The 12,857-nt window shown below is 38.0% G+C and overlaps 1 protein-coding gene across 1 annotated transcript in view; it reads left to right on the plus strand.

Moving 5' to 3' along the window:
• The window catches only part of LOC131226657 (probable RNA-dependent RNA polymerase 1), a 62,371-nt gene extending 55,459 nt beyond the window's left edge, over positions 1-6,912 (plus strand). Inside the window, exons 3-4 of the mRNA XM_058222268.1 lie at positions 4,344-4,494; positions 5,897-6,912. Coding sequence (XP_058078251.1) covers positions 4,344-4,494; positions 5,897-6,697 — 952 coding nt within the window. The 3' untranslated portion in view covers positions 6,698-6,912. The remainder of the gene's footprint in view (positions 1-4,343; positions 4,495-5,896) is intronic.
• Positions 6,913-12,857: the final 5,945 nt, after the last annotated feature.

The following is a 12,857-nucleotide window of genomic DNA, read 5'->3' on the forward strand; positions in this document are numbered from 1 at the left end:
CAATCAAACTTCCACCCTTACTCTCGAGTAATCCTCCCTGCTTGCAGCACTAGTATCCAGTTACTTCTTATGCCAACAAAACTATATAGATGGAAAATCACATAGAGACACTTAAAGAGATTAAATGGAAATACTTATAGAGATTCAAACTGTTCAAGTGGAAGACTTGTAGAGGATTACAAAACTAGAAATTCTTACAAAGAATTCTTACTCAAAGATTTACAAGACACTCAGAAGAAAATAGTTAAAAGAAAACACGAAAAACAAATATACAACAATTGATCTCTATGCTTCAACTGATGCTTAAGCTTTGAGGTTTCTCTTTGATTATATGGAGGAAATGTGCTTCAATGATTTAGCCTTCCTATAAAGAGATGCCATCGTACCATAGTAATGTCACTTTTACTATAGAGAGATTCCATATTAATACTCCAAAGATGTTACTTTTATTGTTGATGGATGCTTGGAATCTACTTTTGAGAATGACGATGATTTTCCTTTTTAGGAAAGGATTTTCTTTTTAGCGATTGACAAAAAATTAGTCACATGTCTTGAATGAGGTGGAGTCAGTCCGGCTTCGTCAGGGAGAGAGACCACTTTGTCCTTTAGTGATTAGGACTATTGATATTGAATAATTATGCTACATTTTGAAGATGCTGATTCACCTGAGGAATTCTAAGGCAGGCTTTGAGATTCTCAATTAAGAGTAATGTTGATGGCGGTCTCCTATAGTAAGAATTTAAACTTAAAACTCCAAAACTTGATTCCCAAATTGTTTATTCTCATTAGTTAAATGAAGGGTTAATAACCAAAGTCCATACATCTCTAGCTAGATTCTACGTAATGCCCATAGAACCCAATGTTACTCCGTATCCAATTCATCAAATAGTAACAAAATTCCTTCCCCCAGGAGGTGAATACCTTGTACCCCCCTCACATGGTAAAACCTAGGAATACTATTCTAAAGTCCTTCAGGACTTAACATTCAAATTAAACACTGTTATTGAGAAAATTCCTCAAGGAAATTACCTATTCACAATTTCTAATATCATTTCTCCCCTAAATGGGGAATCGATAAACATTATAAGCCCTAAAAAATAAAATTTCCCTATGATGGCAGTGTTTATGACAATTATTGGGACTACGTAAAAGGCTTGGGACAATGTGTTTTTCTATCAAAATTTGCAATTTAAAAACTCTTGGTTTCTCTGGTTTGATTCTTCTTTCAACTCTAGCTTCTCCTCTTGGTTTTTCTCATGGTGGGAAAATCTTGGAACAACTGCCTCAAGGTGTTCCGTAATGGTAACGGCTACCACCGTTACCTTTACAATACGGGGCATAATAGCTGTTACGGCCCCGTAACGGCCATTACAGTCTCTCTTTTTTATTTTTTATTTATTGAAAAAACCCCCGAAAAACTTGTATCTGCCCCGTAATGTTGATTAAAAAGTATGAAAAACCTATATATGTCTTGTAATAGACCATTAAGGGACTATTATGGCCTTTATAGGTGATGTAACGTGCCGTTAACGGCAATTACGGGTCATTTTTTTCCATAACGGTTGTTACGGCTATTACGACCCCGTAACATGTAACGGTTGCCACCGTTTCCTTTATGGCCCCGTAACGGCCTTTACGGCACACCATGAACTGCACAGCTTCTTCCCTTAGCCCTTTATCCTAAGTACGAAAAATTGAAAACTAAATTCTTCTCCATCCCAATTTCAGTTGAATTCTTTATATTTCTTTGCCAGTAATTTCGTTCCCTGGATTCTAAGATGGGAATTCTCTTTTAATTCCTAATCCTTTCTGCCTATTCATGAAAGGTATATTGACCTTCAAGGGCGGCAAAGTTCCTGTATCCTCAAAATCCCTTACCGCGAAAAATTCACTTCGAGAAAGTCTTAAACAGAGGATTTTAATTTGAAATCCAAACTTACAAAAAGAAGAATTATTTGATAAACTTCGAAACACCCTCCTAAAGGAGGATAATATGGATCTTAGTATCCTTGAAATTCCCAAGGATCTTCCAGAAGCATCCCTTGGAAATGATAAGGAAGACAATTGTCTTAATATTAATCTAGTTATATCTCTAACATCGGTAACCTCAACGCTCCAACGGAGAGAAGGGGAAGATTGATAAAAAAAATGTCATTAACATTACTCTTAATTAAGAACTCTCAAAGCGGTTTTAGAATTCCTTAGGCGAATTAGTATCTTCAAAAGGCAACATAATGATTCACTATCTAGACTCCTTATTACTGAAGGACAAAGTGGTCTCTTTCTATCTGATGAAGTCAAACCAACTCCATCTCATCTAGGATGTGTAGCTAATTTTCCATCAATTGCTAAAAAGTATTCCTTTTCTAAAAAGTAAAAGTGCCGTCATTCACAAAAGTAGATTTCAAGTATCCCTCAATGGTAAAAGCAACATTATTGGAGTACTATAGGATCTCTCTATAGGAAAGGCTACATCATTATAGTATAATGGCATCTCTCTACAGGAAGGCTAAATGATTAAAACACCTTTCTTCCCTCATATAATTAGAGAGAAGCCTCAAAGCTTGGGCATCACTTGAAACATAGAGATCTAGTGTTATATGTGTGTTTGAGTGTTTTCTTTTGAATATTTTCTTCAGAGTGTCTTGTGAAATTTGTTAGTGAAAATTTTGTGTGAGAATTTCTAGTTTTGTAATCCTCTATAAGTCTTCCAACATAACTACTCGAATCTCTATTAGTATTTCCATGTAATCTCTTCAAGTCTCTTGTGCAAGTTTCCATCGATAAATTGATATAGTTTTTCTAGCATAAAGTGATCCTATCTATTTTTGTTGTTGTTGTTGTTGGTGATGATGGTACAAATATCCAGTTGTTGTTGTTGTTAGTGATGATGGTACAAATATCCAGTTGTTGTTGTTGTTGCTAGTGATGATGGTACAAATATCCAGTTGTTGTTGTTAGTGATGATGGTACAAATATCCAGTTGTTGTTGTTGTTGCTAGTGATGATGGTACAAATATCCAATTCTAGCACCATGATCGCCATCACTGCTTTGGATACTAAGGTCTCCACCTCCCAAGGATTGGGAAGGATACCGGTGAGCCAATTCCATCATGTGCAGCAGCCCATGATTCCCAAACACCGTACAGAAAGAGATACAAAACTGAGCTAAGGGAAAGACCTGTTTCTGATTTGCCAATCCTTATCGTCTCCCTAGTCCGAATTAGAATCCTGTTTTGATCCAACTTCAATGGAAATACTGTCTTCCATCTCTGCTATACCCGAGTAACCCAACCAGCTTACCAGCTAGCCTTGATAGCCCCTCTTCAAAGAATTCAAATTTCACCCTTCCGTCTGAACAACCTTTTAGAAATTTTGAATTTCCTCAACCATCTCTTCACTAACAACGACCTATGGTCCCTCATTTTCCAATATCCAATCCTTTGTTTCTAATCCCCCAAACTCAGATGGAACACCTCTCTATATGATTTGCAGCTAAAATCAGTCCCCTTCCCCATTGGATCCCTAATACCTCATCCTCAAACTCACCTCCGGCTCTCTAGTTTGCAATTTAGGGTGGCAATGGACCATGTTTGGGCTGGGCTACAATAGGCCTGGGCTCACGTCCAGCCCACACTTGGCACGAGCCTCGCACAGTAGGCCCAAGCCCACACCAGGCACAAATCAGGTTGTGTAGGGATGAAGAGTCTTTAACATGCCCACAACCACTAAAGATCCTCTTCGGATCATCCCTCCCAGTGTCATTAGCACTTAGCAGAGAGTGAGAGATGATACTCAGGCGCTTGGATATTACCTAGAAATTGCATATGCGACATAGTAAAACTGAACTATCTGAATTATGGGTCCCAGTTTACATGCAGCATGCAATTATCTGCTATCAGATTGGTGGACTTTTTTTGGATGGTTAAGAATGAAAAATATCAAACATTCCTATTTCAACAAACAAGTGTCCAGAAATGAGAGGTTAGGATTGTTTGACCAGCCAAATTTCTCTACTGTGGTTTTGCTACAGTGAGTTAACAGTTTAGTGGGCTTAATTTGAGTTAATATATGGCTCATGCATGATTTCTGAGGGCCTGCGTATCAAGCGTCATACGCAGCTGGAGTATCAAATAATTCCCCATAAAGCCTCTTATGTTGAGCTCAAGACGAGAAATGGTTGGCTTGAATATAACACTTCAGCACATGAGATAAGTTTGGTACATGTATGAGAGAGAAGTTTCTTCAACCTTATTGCTTTGCATGCTACTGTTTGCGTCTTTTGGTGCACATACATTGTCATTGCAAAATGCTTATAAATGTCTGTTGATTTATTATTTTAGACCGCACCCAAACGAATGCTCGGGAAGCGATTTGGATGGAGACGTATATTTTGTAAGCTGGGACTCTGAACTTATTCCACCTCGTCAAATCCCACCCATGGAATACATTGCCAAACGGCCTGTTTTGCTGGATCACGATGTTGAAATTGAGGTACAAGTCTTACACACTGCAATCTTTCCTAACAAAAATGCAATTCATTTCTATTCCATTCATGTTTTGATGCTCATTTTTCAATGAGTTGGCAATGTCGTCTGAGCCATTTTTTAATCATTTTTTATGAGTCTCTCTTGTTAAAATCATATGGACTTGTGCCAATTTGTTAGTTGTTGTGATTGAACTGCTTTTCTTCTGTGGATTAACGGTGGATTTGGATATGCTATTGAATTGAACTGCTGTTATGTATTGAGGTTATGGGCTCCAAATTGAAGTTATGTTACTGTAATTCGAAGTGTAACTTCTTCATTAAGAACAATGGGAATGGTAATTAATAGTTCCCATATCCTTCAATTAACTGAATGCTCACAATTCAATTTGCTTTGACATCCAAACGCATCCTAAATTCATAAATTTACTTCAAATGTTATATCATTTGGGAGAAAATGATTGTTGCATTGTTTTATTATAATGTGCACCATAGTTGGTAAGAAAATAACTATATACACAGAAAATGAATATTATGGTCCGCTGTGAGATTTAATCACATTGCCATCGGTGTGTCAGATTACATAAATAGATGTAGTATCAATGCCCTCCATTTTGCCCCTACTTTCCTCCAGAAATTAGGTGCTTTCCTGCTCCAAATTCCCATCCAGATGACATTAGGTGGGTCACAAAGCATCTTGACAGAGAAAATGATGGAGCACATTTGATCAACTTTAGAAAACGAAAAATCCTATAACTTCAGTCCTCGGTCCTGACATGAGTGATAGGGGGCTGGGCACCATACTTCAACTACAGTGCTGCGGTTGCTCCCCTACTGTAAATGTGCCATGTACCCAAGGGTCTGTTTGGATAGTCGTAATTGACTGTAATGAATTGTGAAAGTGTAATGATTTCTAATTACAATACCGGTCTCCTGGTCAACAACACCAAGAATTCCTGTGTTGGGAAAGGTGTGGTACACGTGTAGTGATGATACTTTTACATTACTGACATGTCAAATCAACAGGAAAAATACACTGAATATGGTGTTTGGATTGGAGATTTCTATTGTAATGTATTGTAAATCTTTAATGATTACATATTTCTTTACCTATCTCGTATTACATATGCATTTTGACTACCTTCAATGCCGATTTACGCGTTTAAACAATCACCGTGAAATTGTAATGGTGGCACTTTTACGTTACAATATAGTCAATTATGACTATCCAAACAGGCCCTAAAATTAAAATCACCCAAATGGTCAGACCCACCGTAGGTTTGTCATGTCCCTGGAAAATCAGATCGGTTAGAAAATCCTGACCTATGATTAATGGAAATTTTTTATTGAATCTGGACCCTTTAACTATGTTTTTGCTGTCCATGAATGGCATTTGCACTCGCCATGTAGGAAGTCCAGGAGTACTTCACAAACTACATAGTCAACGATCGCTTCCGTCTCATTGCCAATGCCCACACCGTCTTTGCCGACAAGGAGCCACTCAAGGCCAACAGCAATGCGTGCATAGAGCTTGCGAAACTCTTCTCAATCGCCATAGACTTCTCGAAGACTGGCATCCCGGCTGAAATCCCGCCCGATCTCCATGTCAAGAAATACCCCGACTTCATGGAGAAGCCCGACAAGAAGACCTATGAATCAACCCGAGTGATTGGGAAGCTCTTCCGGGCGATAAAGGACATTGCCCTGCAAACCAGCCACATCAAATCCTTCACGAGGGAGGTCGCTCAGCAATCATATGACCCCGACATGGAATTCGATGGCTTCGAGGACTACCTCGACGAGGCGTGCTGGTACAAGGACCAGTATGACTTCAAGCTTGGTAATCTGATGGAGCATTATGGGGTTAAGACAGAGGCAGAGATCATCAGTGGCAATATCATGAAGCTGCCAAAATCCTTCATGAGCAAAAAGGATGACAACTTCAAGGTGATCAGCCTGGCTGTGCGGTCCTTGAAGAAGGAAGTGAGGGGGTGGTTCTATGGAAAGGGCAGTGAGGTGGACCCACCCACAGACAATGAAGCATACGCAAAGGCATCTGCATGGTACCATGTAACGTATCATCCTGACTACTTTGGCACATACAATGAAGGGCTGAAACGAGACCACTTCATCAGTTTCCCGTGGTGCATCTACGAGAAGCTGATTCACATCAAGCAGAAGATCAGGGAGGTCGAGCTGTTGTCGAGCTGAATCTGAGGTTGGGTTGAGATCCCAATTCCCAATCCGTTTTCTTTTTTAATGTTTTAGTTATATGAGTGTTGGCATTGTAAATTAAAATGCTCCCTACAGACTGCATGTCGTACCCCTCCTGGTGATGCAAACCGTTCATATGGTGGGCTGCACCGTGGAAGGGACGTGTCGACTTAAGTTATCCTAACTGTCCAATTTGGTCAGTGTTGAATGTGGACCATTGGCTTTAAAGTCTGTTTTCATCGGATGGCAAGGATCATTTGATGGGGGAGATTTTGGGTAGTGTTCCATCCCATGGTATGTTGACACTCTATCACCATCTTCCTCAAGGGGATAATTACTCCAAATCCACGGAGGAGATTGCTCGAAATAGTAATCTCAAACCCATGAAGAAGTTTTAGAATCAAACTCCAACTCAAACTCCCTAAAAACAACTATAAATAGTAAACTGACTATTTATAGATGGTCATTATTTCTACTAGACTTTATGGTTTTCAGCTAAAAATAGTTAAGTGTAAGCCCTTTTCCATGTTGGGCACAACTCCTAAACCTCAAAGGATGAAGAGTTATGATTGAATTAAACAAAATTAAAAAGGATTTTCAACCATCAATCTAGCAAATCTGGCATGGGCAACCAGGCATAGTGGGATTGGTTGGCTAAAGTAGCTTCTCCTACCCAAAATCATATATTTTTCAAATGACTCATTCCAGTTTGCGAGATATGCCTGTTTTAGGATTTTGACTATCCTGATCACTTCCGCCCCCGATCGGGCCTTCTCTGGTCCATCTTGGATATGAAAGTGTCTATGGCCCGCTCTACATCATATTCCAAGCCACATGTGGGTCCTATCCGACCATGTTGGGCTGATCTTCATTTGGTACATTAACTCTGCGAGAATATATATATATATATATATATATATATATATATATATATATATATATATATATATATATATAGATGGATATGTTTGCTTGATGTATGCTTTGATAGAGCATTAAACTGACAGTAGCTTTATTTAGCTGCTTTGGTTCTTGATTTCTATGTTAATGTCTGTGAATAATGTAGACTGATTTTCGTGTTGTGAGTGGATATCTATAATCTCTGTATCTCTATTTTTATATATGAGGTCTCAGGTCCAACCGGTTGGACCACATGTTAAGTTGTCCAATAGGTTGGTCCCATAATAAGAATTACATAGTGAAAAACAACAGACAGATTCACTTATTGAGTGAACAATGCTTGTATTTTTCTATTTATCAATGGCTAGATATTGTTCATTCAATAAATGGATATGGCTGATTTTTGTACAAGGTGATCCTCATTGCTGGGGCTAACCTATTGAAAGTGTTGGATTTGACATGGACTTAATAGGTTGGAAGTCATCAGGACCGTTACTTATGGTCCAACCAGTTGGACTTGAGGACTCTTTTTAGCCTGTTACACGTGTGTAAGGTGTTCTACGAGCCTCACATGCGTAGATGCAGCACAAGGGGGACATCACGTCCCCGATCGGGTACTATGCTGGCCGGACCCTATCGGGGATCTGAGGGGTCACCGTGGTGTGTGGGTTTTATCCACACCGTCCATCCATTTTACCATATCATTTTAGGGTACAAGCCCAAAAAAGAGGCAGATCCAAGACTCAAGTGGACCACACCACAGGCAGCAGCGGTGATAGTGACACCCACTGTTGAAACGTTCCCAGGGCCCTCCATGAAAGGAAAATATACATATTAGCTGGATCAAAAACTTCTATGGCTCCTAGAAAGTTTTCAACGGCAGGTGTTTACCCCCCACTGTGTGGTCCACTAGAGCCTTGGAACTGCCTTATTTTTGGGCTTGTACCCTAAAATGATATGGAAAAATGGATGGACGGTGTGGATAAAACCCATACATCACGGTGGCTCCTCAGAGCCCCTGTCCGTTCCTAGCTAGGGACAGCCAGGGGTATTACCCAATCTGTGTCCCCAAACCTTCAAAAATCATGCTTATCCCGGTTATCACAACCACCATGTTAAAGCAAATGAGTAGCTTAGAAGAAACTTGGTTAATATTTTCTTTTGGGTTTTGCAAATAACTATCTAGATAACCACGTAACAATAATATATTTGCAAATAACCACATCATAATAATAATATATTTGCAAATAGCCACATCGTTAATTCATGATCATTGTAACTACTCACTTTTGGCGAGTTTTTGCTCGGGGCTATTAACTTTGTTGGCATATTTTGATGAAGTGGCGAAACGGCTCCTACTAGAAAACGTCTCAAAACAAGAAGAAGAAGAAGAAGAAACCTATGATTAAAATTATTTTGTGATAATGTATGAAAAAAAAATTAAAGGATTTGTGTTCTCATGGAGAAATTTTCTGTGATATATTTCATATATGCATTAAGTCAATTTCCAACGTTTGCTAATGGAAGTTACGGAAAACTAATAGGACATGGTTATTTATATCCAAACCATACTGAGGTCTTGACATCGATTCCCTAGTGGGGGTGGCTAACAGTGATGTGTGAACTGACAGCGGGGTGTACTAACAAGCTAACAAAAAAAAAAAGTAGATACTTGTAAACCACGTCTTTTACACTTTTACATGGGAACTTGGAAACATCTTTTATATATATATAATTTGAAGAGAGGCGTGCTTCGAATGCAGGATTAAATGGTATGGAATTGTCTAAGTTAGAATTAATACCATTATTGCACAATGATTATTTGTCTGAAAATTTGACCATCCAATCCCATGTTTGGAATGAAATTCTTCCTTTCGAAAAAAATGCTATATTAAATAAAACATGCATTTGGTGAATTATGGAATTGTAATCAATGGACCAGATTTCACAGTTGAACTAGTCTCCCATTTGTATATGCAACTTGATTGTCACATGTAAAGGACGCATATAGATGGACACCATAAATAAAATACATCGTGAAACTTATAGAGATAGTCGATTTCAAAATCTACTACAAATCCCACCGTATCTTTCACCAGAGTATTGGATGATATGATACTTGGACTAATCCAATCCTTCTTGGCATTTGCAAATGAAATTTACATTCATCTAATCCCATGTTCCGGACGGACCCTAAAATTCCATATGTGCACCGATGGTGTGAAAGTCCCCGCATGCATTTGAAAATACACATTTTGATATGAAATCCATACTTCAGTTATCTTTGCTCTCTAACACGTACTGTCGCCCCACCATCGATTCAAAGGCCACCTTTTAGATGGCAAGAATCATTCAATGCACACACATCTCAAATCAACTTCCCATCCATGGTATGTCCCACTAGATGGGCAATCCTAATTGTATGATGACCCTGCCATGTGTAACCTAGCAATATGATCCTAACATATTCCACCAAGCCTGGAACATATGTGATCCAGGCTGGTCATCATGGGAGATCCACCATCTATACCCTTGACTAAAGCCTAGCTGATCCAACCACAACATGACCAGTGTGACTGGCCTGATCAAGGGTCTCAATTCTACACGCGTGTGATGTTGCACTTGTGCACTACTAATGTAGAACAGGTCCAGAAATTTTCATGCCAAAGATGGGCCAGAGAAGGCCTAATCGGTGGTTTAAATGATCCGGAACATCAGAACCTTAAACAGTCGTATCTCACAAACTGAGATGAATTATTCGATGAATCATATATGATTTTGGGTAGGAAAAGGTATTTTAGACAACTAATATGATTTTGGGTAGGAGAATGTATTTTAGACAACTAACATGCTATGCTGGGTTTCCCACGCTGAATTTGTGAGATTTCATAAGATCAATGGTCAAAAGTCCATTTTATTTTTGTTTTTACTATAAATATTAAGTTTTGATTCAATTATAACTTTTGATCATTTGAGTTGTAGGAGTCCTGCCCAACATGAAAAGGTTTTAGAAAAATTAAACGAATAATGTGGTTCAGCCAAATTGGACACTTATTATTTTTGTTCAAAAACCACGAAATCTAGTAGGAATGTAGATAGTATATAGATAGTAACTTTACTATTTATAATAAGTCATGCTTTTAGGGAGTTTGAGTCTAAAAGTTTGTATTAGGTTTGAGCTCATTATTTAAAGGATGGTAATTTCACTATTTTATGATTAATTAATTTATTAGAAATTATTTTTATTTTTATGCCTTATGAATTCAAGGAAACTCTGTGAGAGGTATAGAGAGCTCTCTGGATATAGAGTAGTTATTCATTGACAATAATTGACCTCTCACATCCTTCCTACGTCAACTATAAGTAATATAAGAATAAAGATTTCATTTACTTGTAGAATTAAAATGAAGAAGAGAGAACTTCACGTGTACACATATCTTCCCCTTTACCAAATCTAACTTAGTCCCACTCACTAACCCCAGTACAAAAAAAAACTGCTTTACCGGCGGCCAAAACCACCCCTAAAAGTCCCCAAAACTGACGGTATAAGAATTACCGGCGGTCGGACACGCCGTCGCGGTATGTTTTACCGGCGGTCTCATCTTTTTATCAGCGTTTTATGGCCGCCGCTAAAATAGGAACTTGACCGGCGCTTATTATCCTTTAGCCGCACTTCTGTGACTGCCGGTAAAAACTGTACGAAGCGCCACTAAAAACTATAAAAAAATTTGTGAGAAACGCCGCTAAAAACGCTAGTAGAAGTTATGATAAATGCAGAAAAAATTTGTAACAAACGCCAGTACAAAATGGCAAGAAATGCCGGTAAAAGCTGTCACAAGTGCTGATAAATAATTGAAAAGATGCTAGTAAAAGTATTTTTGACCGCCGCAATAAGGTTGCCAAAACACCAGGAAAGATATGCGAAAAATGCCAGAAAATGCATGCCGAAGCAATTTCATGCCAAAATTTGTATCTATAATTCTACAAGCAAAAAAAAAAAAAATGGCATGCTACACCTGTTACCAACTAAAATAAAAAAATAAAACTAAGAGAGTGAAACTCTAGAAAAGAAAAACGAGGAAAAAAAAAGAGAGAAAAAAAAGAATGCACCTGCAAATGTGTTTAACTGTTTATGAAGGATAGCAACGTGGGGAAAAAGAAGCATGATAAATTCAAAGGTATCCAATTTGTGGCTGATCAGAAACTATCTTTAAGAGAAAAAGCAAACTGCTTAAAGCAAAAGGAAAGCATTGCTGGAAGCCTGGAACTAACGATTTTTCCATAATTGATTAAACATTCACAATCAATTTCGTATGTTAAATGTCAATTGGAATGACTTGGCCAAAAAATCCCAAGCAAATGAATTTTTTAAACACTTACAGGCATGCCAATGTAAACTATCTGTCTATGTAAAAGTAGAGATGGCACATCCGGGGGAGGTTTTCTTGGCCTGTGCTCATTGTAAGTAACAGTGCGTTCCACTTAATACGGGCAATGAAAAGAATAATACATCAAGAAGAGAAAAAAAAAATGACAAAAAAATGAAAGTAATCAAGACCTCTCATTTTCTATGTATCATACTTGAATTTATGTTATCAAGACCTCTGTCAAAAAAACAAAAGCTATAAATTGAAAATTAAAATTTTGCAGAAAACCTTATGAAATTGAAAATTAAAATTCTGAACAAGGTATGTAATCAAGACCTCTGTGAATATCGGTCAATGCCTAACAATGTAAAAGAAAAGAAAGAAACAATTAAAAATTCTGCTAGGATGAATCTTCTAGATCAGAAGACCTTTACGGGCTTAAATTAGCATTCAAACACAACCTGTAAATCATTTACAACAAGCACCATTTATGTCGGGTAATTGGGTAAACTGATATCCATTACTAGCCCTACTCACACAAACACTATCAATTAGTTGTTCAAGTTATCATCTGTTTCGGTAGTTGTTTACAATTATATTAACTTCAGGCTAGTATAGTTATTGCAGTCTTTTTACTTGGAGCATAATTTTTAAACTCTTCCATGCATTTTGAACGTTAGTGTATTTTGAACCTTAGCAAGTATAAAACACTACAATGTACATATACGGACCTTATTCAAGCACCTATGTGCTTCCAAAACTGACTTCAGATTCAGCATTGGCTCACCCATTCCCATGAACACAACATTTCTCACCCTATGCTCGAAGAGCTCCTCTACAGCCAAGACCTACAGACATAACATATTAAGTGTACCATTATATCCAAGCAC

This window comes from Magnolia sinica, chromosome 15 (genome assembly GCF_029962835.1).
Source record: "Magnolia sinica isolate HGM2019 chromosome 15, MsV1, whole genome shotgun sequence".
Taxonomy (NCBI): Eukaryota; Viridiplantae; Streptophyta; class Magnoliopsida; order Magnoliales; family Magnoliaceae; genus Magnolia; species Magnolia sinica.